Genomic DNA, 22,448 nt, shown 5'->3' with positions numbered 1-22,448 from the left:
CCGGGCGTCTGGGTGTGTGACTGCTGTCGCGGGGCGTCTTGACCAGCGCCATGCAAAACTACAAGTACGACAAGGCGATCGTCGCGGAGAGCAAGAACGGCGGCAGCCCGGCGCTCAACAACAACCCGAGGAAGGGCGGCAGCAAGCGGGTGCTGCTCATTTGCCTGGACCTCTTCTGCCTCTTCATGGGTGAGCCCAGCCCCGTTGTCCCTCCGGCCCTCGGCGCCCGGCGCGCGTCCCAGCCCGACCGGGGCTGCGCGCCGGGCCGCGTCTCCCGGCTGCGCCGCGCAGTCCGCCCCGGGGGCCGCCCGCAGGCTTCTCGCGGAGCCTTCGCGCCGCTGCCGGCCCCCAGGTCCCCGCCCTCCCCGTTCCCGCCGCCTCCCCGGCCTGTAAAGGAGTGTCGGGAGCGCTGTAGGCTTTCGCGGGCCACTTGGACACGGAATCCTAAAAGCCGACCTCCGGTTGGAAGCCCGGCCAGAATCCCACGAAAGGCGTGGGCTCGGCCTGTTAGGATAGGGGAAATCGGTGGAACCAGGACCCGGAGCCGCCGTAGAGCTGGTTGCCCTCCATCCAAGTAAGATGAATCTCCTGGAGCGCTGGGCTCCCGCCTGGAGAGCGCTGCCTTCCCCCGGCCGAATGTAAACATCCAGCCCTTCCGCCGGGGCTGCCTGGGCCTTTTCTCTTGCCGCTATCCTGAACGCCCCCCAGGGGTTGGGAGGGTGCTGTCGAGGGGCGTGATGCGGGGTACCGATCCAGCAGTCACTTTTTAGGCGCCTACTGTGTGCCAGGGAGTACTGCCTCTCCCTGACTCGGTGCAATACGGGCGAGGAGGTCCATTTCACCGATGAGGCAACTGAGGCACTGGGAAAGCTAGCCACGGTTCATGCATCGGGACCACAATTAATTGTACTCCCAGAAAGCTGAGGCTGTAGCCCGCTTCTGTTTTCCAAACTAGTTGGAAGCCACAGCTGGAAGAGCTGGAGTAAATGGAATGGAGTGGGAGGGTAAGGAGGATTTATGAACTCGCCCCCGGGGCAGGGGGTGGCTATTGACAAGAATCTACAGGAGTTCCAAGATTGAAGTAAGTGTAGATTTTGTTTTTTTTAAAGCGAATCATGGTGTTATGGGAAGCGTAGCGTGCAGGACTTGTCATCAGGACGCCGCCACTCGGCCACTTGCCGGGGGTGCCACCTAACTGCCTCTCTGGCCTCAGTTTCCTCATCAGTTGAGTGAGTGGGTTGAACTAGATGCTCTCTAAGGCCCCTTCCTGCATTAAGAACTCGGATTTGGTCCAGGAGCTGTTCTGCCAACTCTGCTAACTGAAGAAACATCTGTGTTCCCTGTTCAGTTCCCTTAAAATAGAACTCCTGCACGGAAGCTCAAGTCCCCTTTGAAATGGAGTTGTCCATGCAGAGTGTGCAAACCAGAGACTTCTTGGGCTGGAGTCCAATGACCCTGTGTTCATGACTCTGTAGCAGGATCCTTACTGAGGTCCATCTGTCCTTGGCTTGACTGTCCATAGTAAATTTTCAGAGTCAAAGAAAGAAGGGACTCTTGGAGTTTAAATATAAGAATGGCCCCCTTTAGATATGCAGAGACAGCTGAAGGTCAAATTGTGCTCTGCGGAAGGGAAGAAAGGTGACTGTAGTTCAGGTGGCAAATCCCCTTCCCACCTCTTTGTATCAATTCAGCATTAAAATGTTATGTAAAGGAATTGTCACTGGGGGGCCTACCTTCCTGGAGGCCACTGGCTTCTTATGCACAGTGGGGAGATGAGTACTTAAAGTCTCCTTGCCAAGCTATTGAATTTTTAAGAGACCTTCCCTGGTCCTGGGGGAGTACCAGGAACACAAACACATTGAAGCTGTTTGCTGTAAACTTGTCTGGGGCTTCCCAGTGTTCACTGATGTGTTTTGTTCCCTGGTGGTAGGGTGAATTCTTTCTAGACTGTCTGTTCCCTGTACCCTCCTACCTCCTACTTGGTGATTAGGAAAGCAGAGCTAGAACACACTTGACAGCCTTCAGACAGTTTTATTGTACTCCCCTCCTCTTTCCACGCTTCTGATTTCAGAAGGCAGTCCCACGAGATGGTGTATCTTATCAAAGGAAAAAGTGTGAAGGAATTTGCAAAAAGACACACCTATCAGCTATAGTTTAGCGGGGGACACAGAAATCCCAAGATGCTGTTGTACATTGAAGGTGTTAAGTAAGGTGTATGTTTGCACATTTCATCTCTTTATCTGCCCCAACTCTCCCTGTGTCCCCTTCAAAGCTAATATTCTATACCTAGCTGTTTGTTAAGTTTACTCACTATTGGCCTCTTCGAGCAAATGATTTTTGTTTACTGAAAAAAAAAAAAAGTTAATAAGATACCAGGACCTTGTATTTTACCATAAGGAGCACATAGCTATCCGTTTTAAGGTGTGTGCCTTGCCATTAACATAATGTCAACCAAGTCATTATCAAAGCGTCTCCCCTATGCATAGGCCAAATTACAATATCACTAATTTAATGCCTCTCGACCACCCTTAATAGGAAACACTGTAAGGTAAACATTTACTTGAGAAATTTATGCAGGAGAACTCTATTTGGCTTCTAAAAGAAAATTATTAACACAACATATGATTTTAATATTCCACACATCACAGTCCTAAAAAATTGTTTCTACTTGGTTCACTTTTTGCCTGGGACTGTCAGTATGATTTAATTTTTATATAGTGTATTGATCATATGGTCTGGATTACAAGGCCCTAATATATGAAAAAGGGAGACATTTTTCTGTTTATTCTCTCACAGGAATATATACCAAGCTTCCTCTCCTTGTGTCTGGAAAAAATAAAAGCTGATGTGCAATATACATGTTATGTAAGTGGAAATATGCAAGCAGTTTAACTTGTTTCACATACCTTTTTGGAATGTTAAATTCTTGGTGAAAAAACAGAAGTCCACTCTCCTTTGAGGACCAAAGGAATCTGGTGTCAGAGAATCACCAATGGGGGTTTATGTCTCAGAAAATAGGTATCTTTGCCGATTATTGCTTTTATAAACACAATTATGAATCTTTGCATAGTAGTAGTTTTTCTGAAATCGATTTTGTTTTCCTTTCAGTTGCATAAAAGTATGGCCTTCTTTTTTTTTATGCACTCCTTCTGCTCTACCAGGTTACAAGAGAGCAACAGACAATATTCCCAGGCAAGGAGGAATGAGCATCTACTGTCTTTCTAAGCTCTGTTAGCCTCTTTTTCAGATGAATTAGCTTATGTACTTTTCACTTCAACTCTGATGAAGAGATTATCTCCATCTTATAGATGAGAAAACTGAGATTCACACTGAAGTCAATTTGAGTTGATCTCTAATCCTCAGTGAGCATGACTGGAGTCCATCCCCCTTTTCTTCCCTCATCTGAAGAACCCTGAAACTCAGATCATTAGAAAATTCTAAAGCTCGGTTTGCAGAAAGTCCTGCCTCTCCACATTTTCCAGTTAGTCATTTGCACCAAAGCAGATGGATAAAGGTGGTTCAACTCTTCTGGTCAGTGATACGGTCTTGTCGCCCCAAGGTATCGTTTTGATTTGGGATCGTTCTAACACTAAGTAATTCCCAAATTTTGAGGGTGCCTTTTTACCCCATGAGACAGTGGTTCCAAAGAAAGCACAAATGGCAGTGCACGGCTGTAGCACAAATGCAGGGATTTGGTAAATCCATGTGGAGCTTCTCTGCTCTGTCTCCTGTCTCTTCCTTGTCCCCCTCCCCAGATATTTACTGAGTGCCTCCTTCCAACCCATGCAGAGTCAGCCCTGCTGACTCTTCCAGGATGGTTGAAAACCTTTATTGTCTGGATTGGCTAGTTTCTTTTGTTTTTCATTTTTTTTCTCCTTAGCTCTTCCATCCCTTTCTCTTATACTTGAGATATACCATGGGGTATAGCTGCCTTTGTGGGAGACTGTTAAAGCCAGAGTTGGTGGCCTTTTCCACTTTTAGCCCTTTTGACTTCCTGTCAATTTGAGATTCTTTCTTTCCCCCTTCCTGTGCAGTTGTTTGGGCTGGCAAGCCCTGTTCATAGCATGATGCTAATGATACCATAGTTGAGGGCTTCTTCCCTGTGTAGGCAGTTATATTTATGGAGACACCCTGCCCTAGGTGTCATTTCAACCTGGTACACATTATTTGAGGAGTGATAATTTGGGGGATGCCTACTGTGTCAGTACTTCACCAACTCAGCTAATAAGGAGACCCATCTGGTGTGACATGCAGATTCTCAGGCTCCTTCCCAGGAGATTCAATTTCACTAGGCTCTGGACCTGGGCCTAGGATTCTGTGTTTTATAAAAGCTTCTGGTGATTCTTATCAGGCCAATTTGAGAATCACTGTGTTGTTTAATAGCTAATGTCTTAAAGGCAGTTGAGGCAGGGCAGTTGGTTTATATAGAAGGATCGCATATTCTGGCACTTTTTGAATTGTTAGGTTGTCTGTACTTCTCTTTCTGTTTGTGGCCAGTACACCTGTCTTTTCCAGTAAAGATATTCAAGATACCTAGAGATTATCAGACTAAGTGAAGTCAGACAGAGAAAGACAGATATCATATCAAATATCAAAGACAAATATCACATATCTCTCATATGTGAAATCTAATTTTAAAAAATGATATAAATGAACTTATTTACAAAACAGAAACAGACTTGCAGCTATGGAAAACAAACTTATGGTTACCAAAGGGGAAACGTGGAGGGGAGGGATAAATCAGGAGCTTGGGATAACCATACACACACTACTGTATATAAGATAGATAACCAACAAGGACATACTGTATAGCATAGGGAACTCAACTCAATGTTCTGTGATAACCTATATGAGAAAAGAATATAAAAAGAATGTGAATATAGGTATATGTGTAACCGAATCACTTTACACCTGAAACTAACACAACATTGTAAATCAACTATACTCCAATTAAAAAAAAAATTTAAGATTGTTAGAATCCTTTCAAAAGGAAAAATTACCTCTGGGTGCTGGCCTGAAGGTCTGATTTTTAGTGCAAGGACTTGCTGGTGTCTCCTAACTGCCAAGAGGCTGGGATTTTTATTTATTTTTAAACTGAGTTCTCTGTAGCGTTGTAGGCCAAGTGACCACTTTGGATAAATGAAGTGTTAACTCTATAAATATTTTCTTTTGAGATATTGAAGTTTGTATATGAGTAAACAGTGAAATGAATGAATTAGACCTCTAAAGAGAGCCTTTAAAAGATCAAAGTTCGCTTGGCAAAGTATTGTGGCAACAACACAAGCTTCAGATTCACCCAGGTCTGGGTTTGAATCCTGACATAAAGTCATCTACACATGTGACTTGGGCAAAAATTATTTAACCTTTCAGGCCTCAGTTTCCTCATCTGTAAAATACAAAAGCAAACCTGTGACACTCGTATATGTTGAAGCTCAGATGAGATCACAAATCTGAAAGCACTTTGAAGAGTTAAAAAACACTAAATCATTATCAGGTATTATGTGGCTATTATTATTCACAGTAATAGTAGAATTTTCCTTTCCTTCCCAGTGTTCTTACTCCTCGATGTTTCTATGAATTTAATATTTTGGCAGAAAAGTAGCCTGAAATATATTAGGGGAAACAATTGTGAAGAGAATCCCAAGAAAAAACCAGACGGAGGGAACACAAATGTTTTCTATTAGCCAGAGAAAAGCAGTGGCAGGTTTGGGAAAAGTCACAGTGAGGGAACCTCAAGAGTCTTTGGTGGTTACCTTCTTCCCCTCTGGAAGGGACATGGCTATATCATCTTAAGGGAAAGACAAATACACCTTTGTCGGGGAGGGAATTTGGACAAATGGACTATTTTAGTGTCAACTCTTTTTTTTTTTTTTTTTTTGCTGTACTCGGGCCTCTCACTGTTGTGGCCTCTCCCATTGCGGAGCACAGGCTCCGGACGCACAGGCTCAGCTGCCATGGCTCACGGGCCCAGCCGCTCCACGGCATGTGGGATCTTCCTGGACCAGGGCACGAACCCGTGTCCCCTGCATCGGCAGGCGGACTCTCAACCACTGCGCCACCAGGGAAGCCCAGTGTCAACTCTTATATGTGTCTTTTGAAAGCCCAGAGGAAGAAAAAATAACTAAAAAGAGCAACATGATTGAAAATAATCAAAATGCTTGTCATCCAGGGCACTCTCCATATCTCTTGAGGAAGGGAATAACTGGTAGTGAACATATTTGTTCAGGCCAACCATGTAATATAGATATTAGATTCCTTTTAGAGAGGAGGAAACTGCAGTTCAGAGAAGTTAAGTAACTTGCACAATGGTGCCCAGCTAGTAAGTAGTCACTAAATTTTCCAGAACTCTTGTCAGCTTACCTTGCTGCCCACTTTTCAATGCAGTTAATGCAATGAAGACTCCCTCTTTTCTATTCCATTCCATTTCATTTATTTCCATTTTTTTGAGTCCAAATATGTACAAATATGTTCTGCAGGGCCCAATATAAATAGTTGCAGAACAGCTTGGAGTGCGCTGACTGAGCCTCTCGGTGGACGTAATAAAGAAAATTCCATCGGAGCAATTCTTTAGTGCCTAGATTCATGGATGCTTTAGAATTTGAAAGTACCTTGGGGATTTCATTATGAACAATACCAAGTCATTTTTTATCTCAGTCAGAAAAATAGGCCTCTTTGAACAGGGGACAGGTGGGAGGTCCAAGGGGGAAGCACAGGCTTTGGAGACAGATAGGTGGGAGTTTGCTTAGGGTTATTAGCTGTACGTGGTTAGGCAAGTTGTGACTGTCTCTGACGTCTCGGTTTTCTCATTTGTAAAATGGGATAATATGTGTTGTGAAGTTGTGAGGCGATGCCTGGTATAGTGTGTGGAGCTGTGTACTCACCAGCTGCTGTTGTCATTGTCACCACGTCCTAGTCAGTGCCCTTGATTCACATAGGAAGACTTGGATGCTTGGACTGGTTAGTAATTGTCTGGTGATAGTGAAAGGGCAGGACCTAGAACCAAGGTCTTGCCTTTATACCATTTTGCTTTTCTGGTATGTACTTGTCAGTTCGAAACTTGATTATCATTCATGAGGTAGTTCTCCAGAGAGCCCTATTCTCATTTTTCTCTTTCCTGGGTCAATTAAAAGAGGAACAAGACAAACAGGTTTAACTTTTAACCCAAATCAGAGGATGATAGTTTAGTGAGGGCAGAGACACATGGGGCAAATTTGAAGGACTAGGCAGTTTTTTTGATATATCACTTTTCTTCCAACTGGCCCTTGTTCTAGAAGGTGCTTATTACCAAAGATCACTGCTGACTGATTTGAACTTGAACAGGCACCATCTTTTTCAAATGACGTGTTCCAGGAGAGAAGAAAGAAGCCCATGTTTTCGAAGTGTTTGTTTTTGACTGAGGAGGAAACTGAGTCTCAGATGAAATAATTTTCTCAAGGTCATGCATGAGTTGGTGGTCCCAACATTCAAAAGAAGGCTAGGTCAGTTTCTGAAACATCCTTGTGAAGCTAATCTTCCTTTAGGTCCAAGTTAAATTATAAATTATGATCTGCATTAAAATTCCCAAATTTAAACCAAACCAAACCAAACAACACACATAAGATCCAGTTGGCAACTTATGAAAGGAACTTGATGATTTCTGTGTGCTTTGAGAGTATACACTGCAATCAGAGTATTGGTGGGAAGTGTGTTTTTGAGGTTTGTCACAAATTAACAAAATTATATGCTTAGAGAGTTTTGCAGAGAAATGCAAATCAGTGTAAGCGCCTTGTCATAATAAGCAGTATGCTTTGGTTCCTGTTTATGTATCCCTAAAGCACATAATACACATGATTATATTGACACGAAGGAAGCTGTTCTCACTGATGGTTTCTTTATATCTGGCCCCCAAATTAGCATCAATCAGTATAATTTCTAGAGAGCCTATTTAATTAAGTCTATGTTTGTACCTGTCTTTCATGTATGTCTTGTCTTCTGCAGTTGTTTCTTGAGCATCTACTATGTGCAACACCCCTTAGTCCCTTCTTCCCTTGGGGTGGGGTTGGTGGGTGGGGTTCCTTGTGCTTTATGAATTCCCACATTGGGAAAGGGTAACAGACTTTTGCCTAATTTTACACACTTAGTGCTGCTGATTTGGGCATGGTAAGGGAGGGGCTATAGCTGCACAGTGAAAAGCAATGAGTTTGCCTGAGGGCTTGGAGCTGGGTCTTGTTAGAGAAATAATAGCCTACGTTACACGGAGTGGGAAAGGGTATTGCAGCAGAGGGAGCAACGGATGCTGAGACTTAGAAACAAGAACGTTTTTGGGAAGGGTGAGTGGTTGGAGGCTGGAGTGTGAGTGCTGTGTATTTGCATTGAGTTGGTGGGAAAAGAGGATGTTGGGGATGAGGCTGGAGAGATAGTTAGGAGCCAGATTAAAAAGGGGAGCTATAAATGGCAGGCCGCTAAGGGACTTGAACTTTAATTTGGAGGACCAGCGAATGAGGTTGTATTTTCATTTTTATTTTTATTTTTATTATGGAAAATTTCATACAGAAACCAAACGCAGTATATACCTAGGAGTGGAATTGCTGGGTCATATGGTAACTCCATGTTTAACTTTCTAAGGACCTGCCAAACTGTTTTTCCATAGCAGCTGCACCATTTTAGAAGTACCGTAAGGTTAGTTAAAATGTGTAAGGAAAAAAAATTACCAAAGTTTTACAGGCAACATTTGGCATTAACATATTCATGAGCAGTTTTTAAGAGGGGATTAACTTAATCTGATTTGTGTTTGAGGGGAGGGAAATTGGAGGCCAAGGAGGGAGATCAGTTGGGAGGCAGATTAGAGATGAACCTGAGGTACTGGGGACAGAGAGGAGAAGGATGGGTGACAAGGAGATTAAAGGAGATTTGGGGGGTGAGGGGGATGGTGGTCGGGGGGGTGGTTCCTGATCTCCTGGTTGGGAGCCTCTGAACCATGGTGATGCCTCTCTATCCACAAACACTTTAAATGCAGTGTTTGTAGAAGACTTATGAAGCCTGTATTATAGGATTAGTAAATGCTTCTTTATGTTCATAGCCTTATTAGAAAGATGAGGCTATAAGTTTTTTATATACATAAATTATTTATTTAAATTTTGCTCTGGAATTTTTAAATTTCTCAAAGCCCCTTAAAATAAATGGGCCATTGGAAATCCTCTTGGTTTAGAGAAACGGTTTTCCTTGAGTTATAATGGTATTTTTAAAACAGTTTTGCTGAGATCTAATTTATGTACCATAACATTCATTCATTTAAAGTATTCAATTCACTGGCTTTTAGTATATTCACAGAGTTGAGCAACCATCACCACAATCAATTTTAGAACATTTTTATCACTGCAACAACAAAAAAACTGTACCCATTAACTGTCACTCCACATTTACCCTTCTCCTTCCCCCATCCCATGGCAACTACTGACCCACTTTCTGTTTCTTTGCCTTTCACTCAGCATAATATTTTCAAGGTTCATCCATATCGTAGCATGTATGTTCAGCATGTGTGTTCAGCAGGTATTAGTATTTCATTTACTTTTTTTTTTAACATCTTTATTGGAGCATAATTGCTTTGCAGTGGTGTGTTAGTTTCTGCTTTATAACAAAGGGAATCAGCTATACATATACATATATCCCCATATCTCCTCCCTCTTGCTTCTCCCTCCCACCCTCCCTATCCCACCCCTCTAGGTGGACACAAAGCACCGAGCTGATCTCCCTGTGCTATTGGACATAGATTTTCAATTCTCATGGTCATATTTACCTAGGAGTGGAAATGCAGGACGATATGGTTACTGTGCTTGACTTTTTGAGGAACTGCCAGACTATTTTCCATAGTGCCTACACCATTTTGGAAGTATCTTAAGATTAATTAAAATATGTATGGAAAAAATACAAAAGGTTTACCGAAGACCTTTGGAATTAACATATTCATGAAACCACTCTAGTGCTGCTTTGTTTGTCAGAGAATATTTCACAAAGAAACAAAGTTTTCAGTCAGTTTAGCAGTGTCACTGGGTTTAAGATGAGTGAGCAGAGAACAATAAAGCTGCCTGAGGAATAGATGCTGGGTGGTCAGCTAGACCTCCTCACCCGCTGAGTAACATACTTCCACAAACCAGGGTGTGTGGCAAGCAGATTCCTTCTTCAGCAAAATGAAAAGCAGCCTTAGATCTTCAGAGTACCCTGAAAACAGTTAAAAGTACAAATATTAAAAATCTGTATTCCTTGGGTTAGCTTTACGATATTTTTAAGACCATGAAATAGAACTGTAGTTCCTGATAAGGTTGATTTTTTTTCCCATCCCTTTTCCCCCCTGGAGATATGGCTGTATACATGATTATCATCTCAAAAATTAAAATTACTGTGCATCTTTTAGATTCGTGTGCTGGATGCTGGGTGATATTAAAAAGTATAAGACACAAGCACAGATCTTTAGAAACTGGTTGGAGTGTCAAGTTGAAAATTACAGTGAGGATTAAGCTATAAGTGCGTGAAAAATGAAACCACATAGAATACAAGGAGGTGAGGAAAAGGCACTCAACCTTTATTATTAGGAGTTTTAGTTGATATCTCACTTAATCTTTCCAATAACAGAATAAGGTAGATGTCAGTAACCGGTTTTGCAACTCAGAGAGGGTAAATGATTTGCTCAGGTTCACACAGCTAATATGTGTTAGGCCTGGGATTTGGACTCAAGCAAGCCTGACTAAATAATGACAATTGCTAACATTTATTGAGTGCAAGTATGTACCTCTCACTGGGCAAAGCAGTGTGCATGCGTTCTCTTATTTAATTCTCCCAATGAGCCTATGAAGTCTTCATTACTATTATCTCCATTGACAGAACTGAGGTTCAGAGACATTAAAAAATAACTCACCAGAAGTTACGCAGCAGGTGAGTTTGAGTTGGGGTCAGACCTGAAAAGTCTGTCTCATGAGGCCATTCTTTTTTTTTTTTTTAACATCTTTATTGGAGTATAATTGCTTTACAATGTTGTGTTAGTTTCTGCTGTATAACAAAGTGAATCAGTTATATGTATACATATATCCCCATACCCCCTCCCTCTTGCTTTGAGGCCATTCTTAACTGCTAGGCTCTCCTGCTTTTGTTCTGCAAGTGTTTCTGAAGCCCAAGTTTTCCCCACTATTCCCTGCCAGCTTTCACATCAGCAACACGTGATGAATTGTCCAAAATGAGTTAGACTCATGATTCTCACCCTGGGTTCTCTGGACCTGCCAAGGTCTGTTAGGGCAATCACAGGGCATCTCGTGCTCTTTTTAGGACTTCAAAAATACCTAACGTGTACTGCACATTTTTCAATGATTAACTTGCCTAGACTGAGAACATCAGCCTCTGCCAGGACTGGTCAAAGCACTGACGTTCTGTGCTTTTGATCTGACTGAATGTGGAATGACACTGGCAGATCACCCTGGTCTTGCTGGTTATTTCCACTCATCAGGGGATGTGATTGACACTTCCCATGCTTTGATTAACAGAAGTGGAGAAATGATTTAAATATAGTTTACCTGGTAAATAAAGACATCTTCTAGATGTCACAGAGGGTCATGAAGGAACTGCAAGGCATTTTTTTTTTTTGCGGTACGCGGGCCTCTCACTGTTGTGGCCTCTCCCGTTGCGGAGCACAGGCTCCGGACGCGCAGGCTCAGCGGCCATGGCTCACGGGCCCAGCAGCTCCGCGGCATGTGGGATCTTCCCGGACCGGGGCACGAACCCATGTCCTCTGCATCGGCAGGCGGACTCTCAACCACTGCGCCACCAGGGAAGCCCTGCAAGGCATCTTTGATGGTGAAAAGGTTGGACATTCTAGAATGGACAAGCAGCTCTGTGGATTTAGGGCAGAGGAAGCCTGCTGGATCCTGGGAAGGCTTCTTAAAGGAAGGAGAGACTTGAACAAGGCCTTTGTCGCTCCTATCAGGGAGCACTAATGGGTCTCTCTGTTAGTGACCCTGTTTGTCCCGTGGGCTCTGTCTGCTGTCTTGGTGGTTTGGTGTAACCTTTGGGTCACACTGAGAAATTGTGAGCTTCTCTGGTTAGTGGCTGTGCATGCGGCATCTTCATTAAATGCAGTAAATAGAACTTCCCCCAGTAGCCTCTTCCCCACAAATGACCCACATTGTTGTAAAGTTAGCAACCACTGACAGGAAGTGGCAGCAGTGCTTCCAGCCACACAGTGGATTTCATTAGACACTGGCCCAAAGTAGCTGTTTTGGTCATTTTGGCTTTCGTAGGCTTCTAGGGAGGAGTGGCCTAATACATTCTTTCTCATCCTTGCATGTGTCTTGCTGTCATCTTCGCCGTACTGGATATTTTGATTAAATGCCTAGTGTCTTCTTTTGAAGCAGCCATATGTATCGCAATCAAAGGGAGGAACTTCTGGCAGGCTGAGATTTTAAAATATTTCCAAAGGTGTCACCAACTTACAGTAGTCCTCCCTTATCTGCTGTTGCCCTTTCCATGTTCTCAGTTACCCTCAGTCCAAAAATATTAAATGGAAAATTCCAGAAATAAACAATTCATAAGTTTTAACTTGCATGCTGTCTGAGTAGCGTGATCAGATCTCTCACTAGGATCCCCAGCTGATGACATCGTCAGCTACTGACATCCAACCGTCCACATTGTTATGACTTGATGATCCAGGATCACCCGATACAGATGGTCCTCCTTCTGATGTATCATCAGAAGGTCAGTAGTAGCCTAATGCTGTGTCACAATACCTACGTCATTACTTCACTTTATCTCATCATGTAGGCATTTTATCATCTTGCATCATCACAAGAAGAAGGGAGACTACAGTACAAGCAGATATTTTGAGAGAGAGAGAGACAACATTCACATAACTTTTATTACAGTTTATTATCGTAATTCTATTTTATTAGTCATGGTTGTTAATCTCTTCCTGTGCGTAATTTAAATTAAACTTTATCATAACGATGTATGTACAGGAAAATTCATGGTACGTGTAGGGTTCGGTACTGCCCACAGTTTCAGACATCCACTGGAGCTCTTGTAAGTATCCCCTGAAAATAAGGTGGGGGGCTATTATACTTGAATCTTTTGTATAGCAGTTTTCTCATTTAAATCTGTTTGAAGAGAGTTGCTCCAATGCCATGGCAGGAGGGATGATGGGTCCCACTCACCCTAGTAAACTTTTGCTTTGGACGGTCTGTACTGTAGGCATTGTGTGAATGCAGAATTCTCTGGGGCTGGCTGGGAAATTAAAGTATACATCTTGAGTCAAAGTATTCAAAATACAGGGCTTTCAATCCCAGGGGAAAATAAGCCCTCTTGATCTTAGGGTTTAATTTTCCGATGGCCACTGACGGAGTTGAAGACCCTTTAATTATAATTTTGCTTTAAATTGGTTGTTTGCGGTTGTGTTGACCTCAGCTGTGAAATCCAAACATTTATTATTAATTAATAATCCCTTTCATTGAACAGTTCTACCAAATGATAGCATATGCATCTGAGAATTTGAACGTAAATATTCTTCTTGCCTCAATTCATTTTTCTCATTCTAGCTCTTTCTTCAGCTCCCCAGCCCTGAAAAGCCCGCAAAACAAAACACCCAAACCACCCTACCCAGGATATCGTTCTCCAAATGTCAACAGGAAAAAGTCTGGGAAAGGAACATTTTTGAACCCTTGCACTATAGTCAGGCACATTCATGCATCTCATCAAAGCCTACACCTGTGGAGGGGAGATATTGCTGTAACTGATTTTACAGATGCGGCAGTTGCCCTTGGGAAAGGTCGAGGAACTTGCTGGGGATCCTGCATCTGGAAAATGGTGGAATGCCTGAGATAAGAACCAGCCAGCACCTGTGTCTCCTCTCTCCTCCCACAGTGAAGACTCGCATTGAAATTTGCACTGACTGCTATTTTCAATAATAAGCATATGAAGCAAGCAAGCCAGCCAGAAAATTTTAAAATGAAATGACCAGACCTTGTAAAGTGTTCAAGTGTGATTTGGGGGTTAAAGCCTTTTGCCCGTTTTAGTATTGCCTGTTTCTTTGTAAATTCCTAGAAGATAGAGATGAGACTCAAAACCTCTGGGCTGGAAGGGGGAAGGGCATGAACTTTGCTGTACATCCCTGGCAGGCAGTCATGCAAGGGGCTTGTTAACTGGCTTGAATTTCACAACAACCTATGGAGGAGGAGGGGGTTGGAGTTCATTTCAGTTTTCTCAGAGCCTGGTCGGCTCTGCCTGTCTCAACTCTTTTTGGTGGGTGGCATAACACATTGTATTAATAATTCAGCTACCTCATCACTAGCAGAGACTGTTTACTAAGATTCCAGGGGAACTGCTTTGCTAGAATCTATTTGGAGCTGGTAGCTTGGACCATGCATCCACTTTGATTGAAAATACGTCACAGAGCATCCCAACTCCAATTCTGTAGAGCCTGAGAAGAAAAGGGCAGAAAACCACGGCAGGGGACTACTTTGCCGATTTCGTACAGAAATGGAATGACTTTGGGGGATAGCAACTTCGGATTGTATTGTTAATTCTTCCTATCGGTTTTCTCCAAAGGACTTAAAAAGGCAGGGAAATGCAACAATTTGAGTGAAGCAGCCTACACTTGGGTTTAGGCTCTGTGTATTTCCCAGGCTATTGCAGGACTCCTATTCAGCTGGGATTTGAATGGGAGTGTGATTTGCATGAGAGCAAGTGTATAAAGTAGGTCTTTTTTCCCCTTTCTTCAAAGAAGTTTTGTGGCATTTCTTTTTCTGACAGAGTTGGCATGAAGCTTTGACAAACACAGACCGATGGAAAAGTTAAACAGGCCTGAGAGCAAGCCCATTTTGTCCAGATCCTTCACACTTAGAATGCAGAGCAGCTGGCAGGAGGCAGCTTAGATCACAGGAGTCATGGCAAGCGCTGTTCCTCCACTGTGGACTGGTGATGAATGGGAAATGCTCACAGAAGCAAGGGGAAAATGGATCATTGCCTATTTATCATTCTCTGTGGTCGGGGGAAACTACAGATGAGAACAGTCCTGGGACTCAGCTGTCCATCTTATCTGTCCTTTGGTATTTATTGAGATAAATACAAAGAGATAACAAAGAAATACTAGAGGCAGATCCTGCCCTCAAAGTGTAGGAGAGAAGATGAGAAGATAGACACACATTCATTCTTGGAGAAAACGTGGCCAGGTGTCTTGAGCTGATCATTAAATGAAATTTTAAAGAGTCTTAGAAAGTCTAAGAGGCAGCTCCACACTGATCCTGGGCTGTGTTCCCAACTTTGCTGTATTAGCTGGGTGATCCCTGGCATATCACTGCCACTTTAGGAATGGTAAAATGGAGATGATGATTCATTCCCTGCCTACCTCATAGAGCTATTGAGACCAAGGGTATGGTATCACAAATATATAGGAAAATGCTTTGAAACTGTAAAGTCATATTTGTACAATGTATATATATATGTATATATATATATAGAGAGAGAGAGAGAGAGAGAGTTCTGAATCTGCTCTCTTCCATTCTCCCTATTTCTACCCCATTCTAAGTGCATGCTCATACACCTAGATCTGAAAACATTCCTTTACAGATCTTATTTTTAGGGGGATAGTGTCCCCCCATATATTATTTATGCATTAACTATACAGGAATCGTTTCTCAAAACTGTAATTCGGATCACATAGGCCCTTCTCTTCATGATTTTTATGACCCCTCGTGGACTACAGAATAAAACTTATTAGTATATTTGAGACCCTTCAGAATCTGGCCCCAACCAACCCTTTCTGCTCCCCATTCCCTTCCCATCCCCCTCCACTTCTCCCCTTTATGCCCTTGTCCCAGACATCTCCATTCTGTGGCTCTTCCAGGAACTTGCCCACCAAATCATTTCTCTGCTTGATACGTGTTACTCACCTCTTATAATCAATTCAAGTGCCACCCCCTCTGTGAAGACTTTTCTGATTTCCTCTGGGCAGAATTAGCCCTTCTTCGGGCTATCATAGCACTTTGTATTGACCTTTCTTGTGTCAATTTTTTTGGCTTGTTTTATGGTTTTGTACAGTCCCATCTTAATAGATTATGATTCCCTTGTATATAACAGGTGCTTGAAAATTTTTATTAAAGTCAAGACATTGAAGAAAATGTCAATAAAATGTTATTTTAGTAAATATAGACAAGAAGCAAAAAGAAAAATAAAATTTTTTTGCTTATCCTACCATAGTACTAAGGTAGCCATGGGCACAGTATCTCTTCTTTCTATAAACAGCTGAATTATTATTAAGTATAATTATAAAGCTAAACACTGGATGCTTAAGACATACTTCCTGCAAATCAGTGTGATGGAATGGAAAAAAGCCTTCCCTTTCTAGAGTTTATAACAGCCCATAATAAAGTATTAACTAACCTGAGAGATTGGGAGTGTGTTGCTAACTAAAGGCAGCTAGATATTTTACGTTCAATTTTGCATTCATGCAGTGTTTTGAACTTGGTCAACAGACTGAATTTGTACTAACCATAATAGCTTCCATTAAAAAAAAAAATTGAACTTACCCTAAAAGCCAGGGCTGTATTTTAGGTTGAGTGATTTTTCTCATCCTAGTCGTGCCTTAAGGACAGGCTCTGAATGAGGAGAGCAGACACCTCCTGTTGGAGAAAGATGCCCAAGCGGAGAGTTACGAAATCTAGGTTTATGTCTTAACTTTCTTTCTTTTTTTTTTTTTTACATCCTTATTGGAGTATAATTGCTTTACAATGGTGTGTTAGTTCCTGCTTTATAACAAAGTGAATCAGTTATACATATACATATGTTCCCATATCTCTTCCCTCTTGCATCTCCCTCCCTCCCACCCTCCCTATCCCACCCCTCTAGGTGGTCACAAAGCACCGAGTTGATCTCCCTGTGCTATGCAGCTGCTTCCCACTAGCTATCTATTTTACATTTGGTAGTGTATATATGTCCATGCCACTCTCTCGCTTTGTCACAGCTTACCCTTCCCCCTCCCCATATCCTCAAGTCCATTCTCTAGTAGGTCTGTGTCTTTATTCCTGTCTTACCCCTAGGTTCTTCATGAGATTTTTTTTTTCTTAAATTCCATATATATGTGTTAGCGTACGGTATTTGTCTTTCTCTTTCTGAGTTACTTCACTCTGTATGACAGACTCTAGGTCTATCCACCTCATTACAAATAGCTCAATTTCGTTTCTTTTTATGGCTGAGTAATATTCCATTGTATATATGTGCCACATCTTCTTTATCCATTCATCCGATGATGGACACTTAGGTTGTTTCCATCTCCGGGCTATTGTAAATAGAGCTGCAGTGAACATTTTGGTACATGACTCTTTTTGAATTATGGTTTTCTCAGGGTATATGCCCAGTAGTGGGATTGCTGGGTTATATGGTAGTTCTATTTGTAGTTTTTTAAGGAACCTCCATACTGTTCTCCATAGTGGCTGTACCAATTCACATTCCCACCAGCAGTGCAAGAGTGTTCCCTTTTCTCCACACCCTCTCCGGCATTTATTGTTTCTAGATTTTTTGATGATGGCCATTCTAACTGGTGTGAGATGATATCTCATTGTAGTTTTGACTTGCATTTCTTTAATGATTAATGATGTTGAGCATTCTTTCATGTGTTTGTTGGCAATCTGTATATCTTCTTTGGAGAAATGTCTATTTAGGTCTTCTGCCCATGTTTGGATTGGGTTGTTTGTTTTTTTGTTATTGAGCTGCATGAGCTGCTTGTAAATTTTGGAGATTAATCCTTTGTCAGTTGCTTCATTTGCAAATATTTTCTCCCATTCTGAGGGTTGTCTTTTGGTCTTGTTTATGGTTTCCTTTGCTGTGCAAAAGCTTTGAAGTTTCATTAGGTCCCATTTGTTTATTTTTGTTTTTATTTCCATTTCTCTAGGACGTGGGTCAAAAAGGATCTTGCTGTGATTTATGTCATAGAGTGTTCTGCCTATGTTTTCCTCTAAGAGTTTGATAGTTTCTGGCCTTACATTTAGGTCTTTAATCCATTTTGAGCTTATTTTTGTGTATGGTGTTAGGGAGTGATCTAATCTCATACTTTTACATGTACCTGTCCAGTTTTCCCAGCACCACTTATTGAAGAGGCTGTCCTTTCTCCACTGTACATTCCTGCCTCCTTTATCAAAGATAAGGTGACCATATGTGCGTGGGTTTATCTCTGGGCTTTCTATCCTGTTCCATTGATCTATATTTCTGTTTTTGTGCCAGTACCATACTGCCTTGATTACTGTAGCTTTGTAGTATGGTCTGAAGTCAGGGAGCCTGATTCCTCCAGCTCTGTTTTTTGTTCTCAAGATTGCTTTGGCTATTCGGGGTCTTTTGTGTTTCCATACAAATTGTTAAATTTTTTGTTCTAGTTCTGTGAAAAATGCCAGTGGTAGTTTGATAGGGATTGCATTGAATCTGTAGATTTCTTTGGGTAGTAGAGTCATTTTCTCAGTGTTGACTCTTCCAATCCAAGAACATGGTATATCTCTCCATCTGTCTTAACTTTCTTATTAACTTACTGGGTCACTTTAGCCAAGTAACTTTTCCTCTCTGTGACTCTGTTGTCTCATCTGTGAAATGGGACAGTTATATCTTCCAGCATGGAGAATTCTCTTGTTCTTTTGTCCAACTTGGCATTTCCTCTGAAATCTCTATCTCCGTTCCTTAAAATATTATAAAGTTCACATTGAAGGAGGGAGGGAAGGATTTTCTACTTTCAAATCTTTTCTGTTTTATCATATTGCTGTACTTTTTCTTAATTCTGTCCCTTCAAAAGTATTTGGTTCATAGCTTTTACCATTGGAAAAACTTAAAAACAGTCCCCTTGTATACTAGGACACTGCACATTTGTATGTTTACCTTTTTAGGTATTAATCTGGGTTAATCTTGATTTTCATAATTTTGAGAGGGCTGAGATTGTAGTACCAACATGTCTGATTCAGAAGAGAAAGGAACTAACAATACAGAGCACCTAACGTGTTTTATTCGATCCCTGTGATATCCTTGTGGAATGGGTGGATTACTCCAATTTTATAAATGATAAAACTGAGGCATGAAGAGGTTGGTTACTAGGAATTAACCCCAGATCTGTGTACCTTATTTCAAAACTCAGGCTTCAAGACCATTTAATCAATCTTCCCACTTTCACCCGCATCTGGGGCAATCCCTCTAAACCATCTTTTCTTGGTTAGTGTCAAGGCTCTGCTTAATAATTTCAGTGATGGTAAATTTTATAGCAGTTCTAATTGTTCAGAATATTATGTTAATATAAAATCTACCTTTCTATCAATTTAAGCCAGCATCGGCTATGTTTGGTACTCTGCTGGTAAGTCGTTATTAACATTAATAATCATATCAGTCAGTTTCATAATGAAAAGCTCCTGAATAAATGGTGGTGATATGTCACTTCAAGCAATATTCATTGAGTACCTTTTTCTTTTTTTGCGGTACGCGGGCCTCTCACTGTTGTGGCCTCTCCTGTTGTGGAGCACAGGCTCCGGACGCGCAGGCTCAGCGGCCATGGCTCACGGGCCCAGCCGCTCTGCGGCATGTGGGATCCTCCCGGACTGGGGCACAAACCCGTGTCCCCTGCATCGGCAGGCGGACTCTCAACCACTGCGCCACCAAGAAAGCCCTATTGAGCACCTTTCATGTACCGAGTACTGTGCTTGCTGTTGGGGTCTAATGATGAATTGGATGTAGTTCTTCTAGGGTCTTCTAGAGGAGACACTGGTCATATGCAGCTCTAGAAATACAACACAGACACAGTACAGAGGTAACAGGATCAAACTGGGGGGCCTGGGGGCAGTCTCGTCACAGCTGTTTGGATGGGCAACTCAGGAGAATGCTCTTAGGCACCATTGTCAAAGAAGGCATTGCACTAAAGATCTTTCTTGAGCAGAGTGGTTCCTCTGCCTCAGCTCTAACCATTGGCACAATGACCACACTTTAGAATAATCTTAGAATGCAGGAGTGGAGGGGCCTAAGCATCAGTCGTTTACCCCTGCCCACTCCCATTGAATAGATGGGAAAATTAGGCTCAGAGAAGCTCAGTCTCTTAGAAAATGAGTAAAATCCAGAGTAGATAAAACCCTTACCTTGTGCAGGTTCAAGTTTAAATCCAATATATGCCATATTTGAAAGTATCCCTTTATGGTGTGGATTTGGTTATTCTGCAAATCAGATAATGACCCCATGTGTCATAAAGCCTTTTAAACCTTAACATAACATCCCAAAGCACAGCAATATGCTCTTACAGTAAAAAATATTCCAAAAATATGATTATGTTAAAAGTGAATAGCCCTCCCACCATCCCTCCAAATTCCACTCCCCAGAGGCAGCTACTTTTAACAGTTTGTAGTTCCTGCCAGCCTTATTTTGAATACACCGTTCTTCTCATTGGCATCCACCTTCATCCATACTGGTTGTTTACTGGACACACCCCACAGATGTCTGCCTTCTGGCCTTGGATCATGCCTTTGCTCTTCAGAGTACCCTCCCCTTCTTCTCTGCCTATGGGAAAGAGTATTCATCTCTAGTCTGGTTTCTGCTCATCCCGTACCCTCACTACCCCAACCCTGGGGAACTTTCACCTCCTCATTTCAAGTCCTTCCAGCTGTGACACTAGGTAGCGACCTTCAACCACTTACTTTCTGTTGGGTTAACTTTCCTTCCCTAAATAATGGGGCAGTTGTGTTAGATGATCTTTAAGCTCTGCTGAGGTCATCAAATATAAAAGACTCCACACTTAGGACATTGCTTCACGGTTAGATGTCTTGATCCGTGTTGAATCGCTGAATCCTGTACAGGGTTGCAACATAAGAGGAGAGATAAAGAGATTCACCCTAAGAAGTTCCCACAGTTTAAGCTCAAGAGTTAGAAAGTTTTAAACTTTCAGAGGCCATATGGCACAATGGAAAGAGGATGTGTCCTGGGGGACAGTTCTGGACTCAAATCTTGGCTCCACCATTTGCTAGCTTACAACCCGAGGCCAGGGTTGTAACCTTTCTGAACTTCAGTTTCCTCATCTGTAAAATAAGGACAACAGTTCCTATCTGACAGAGTGTTCCAAGATTGGGAGATGCAGACAGTAGGCTCTTCCACACTAATCTCTACCCTACTCTCTAAAACCTTTTTGTTTAGAAACTGTTTTCTGTCACAGTTGGCAAGCTTCACAAGGCATAAGAGAGAGTGCTACCTGGATTGATAGGATGTGCAGTGTACAGAGTATGGATTAGATGCAGTTTACCTGATCTGCCAAAAGTAACTTTGGAGTCCTTCCAGGGAATCATCGAGCAGCTGTACAGATGTAGCTACCTTTCTGTCTGCGCTTGCTGAAGGAAGGTGTTTTCCAATTTGGAGAGAACATGTTGGAAATTTGTCTTTAATACATTCTGGTGTTCTGAGGCAAAACTTGCCCAAGAGATTGAGCAGAGCCTATGAACCAATATCATTTAAAGTTCATTAAAACTGTCATCTGTTGTTTTTTTTTTTTTTTTTTTTTTTTGCGGTACGCGGGCCTCTCACTGCTGCGGCCTCTCCCGTTGCGGAGCACAGGCTCCGGACGCGCCGGCCCAGCGGCCATGGCTCACGGGCCCAGCCGCTCCGCGGCATGCGGGATCCTCCCGAACCGGGGCACGAACCCGCGTCCCCTGCATCGGCAGGCGGACTCCAAACCACTGTGCCACCAGGGAAGCCCTAAAACTGTCATCTTAATTGAATACAATGGAACAAGAAGTTCTCAGTCTTCTGGTAGCAATTAAAGACTAAAGAGTCAATTTGCAGTTGTTTTTGCAACTCTTAAAATAATACTTTCTCTGCCCCTCCTCTCATGAAAAGAGTTTTTAACTACAGACATACCCTCACATTGAGGATTTTGAAAGCTGTGAGGACCACAGACCTGCTGGCAAAGGCTTCTGCTGCCAAGGCATCAGAGTTCTCAAAAGCAAGATGGTTCAAGCTCAGGATGCGCTGATTTGGAAATAGAGTCCAAACAAAGGGCCTTTTGAAGCAGGAAACTGGGCTTTGGCTTCAGCACAGAGCAGTGTGGGATTGGAAAAGCGCCCTGGGACTCGCTGAGGAGAGGAGGCACTATGCGACCGATGGGAGGAAGTATAAAGTTTCTCCATACAGTGAGACTTTCTTTCCAAAGCCTCGAAAGTTGGTTTCGGAAGCTGTTATCTTTCCTCTGTCTGCTTCATCGGCATGCCTCTAAAATGTGGACTTAACAACATGGTATGTCTTCGAGCAGAAAAGGAAAATGAGCCTCCAAGGTACATGTGGACATTCCCATTCTAGCAAGATGCCTGACCTGAAGACCAGTGGTTTTCTTTCAAGACCCAAAGCAACCACATTCATGAATTCATTCATTCGCTCACTTAATGGCCATACTTACTGATCACCTGCTACATGCTAGCTTGATGGAGCTATCAAGTTAA

General features: G+C 42.5%; 1 protein-coding gene across 1 annotated transcript in view; it reads left to right on the top strand.

The window, feature by feature from the left end:
* Positions 1-50: 50 nt before the first annotated feature.
* The window catches only part of PLPP3 (phospholipid phosphatase 3), a gene marked incomplete at both ends in the record, with an annotated part of 83,190 nt that continues 60,792 nt past the window's right edge, over positions 51-22,448 (top strand). Inside the window, one exon of the mRNA XM_079698244.1 lies at positions 51-189. Within this exon, the coding sequence (XP_079554370.1) occupies positions 51-189 (139 nt within the window). The remainder of the gene's footprint in view (positions 190-22,448) is intronic.

Source organism: Hyperoodon ampullatus, assembly GCF_949752795.1.
Source record: "Hyperoodon ampullatus genome assembly, chromosome: 2".
In the NCBI taxonomy this organism is placed as follows: domain Eukaryota; kingdom Metazoa; phylum Chordata; class Mammalia; order Artiodactyla; family Ziphiidae; genus Hyperoodon; species Hyperoodon ampullatus.
Note: the sequence above shows the minus strand (reverse complement) of the source record. Positions and strands in the feature narration are given on the sequence as shown.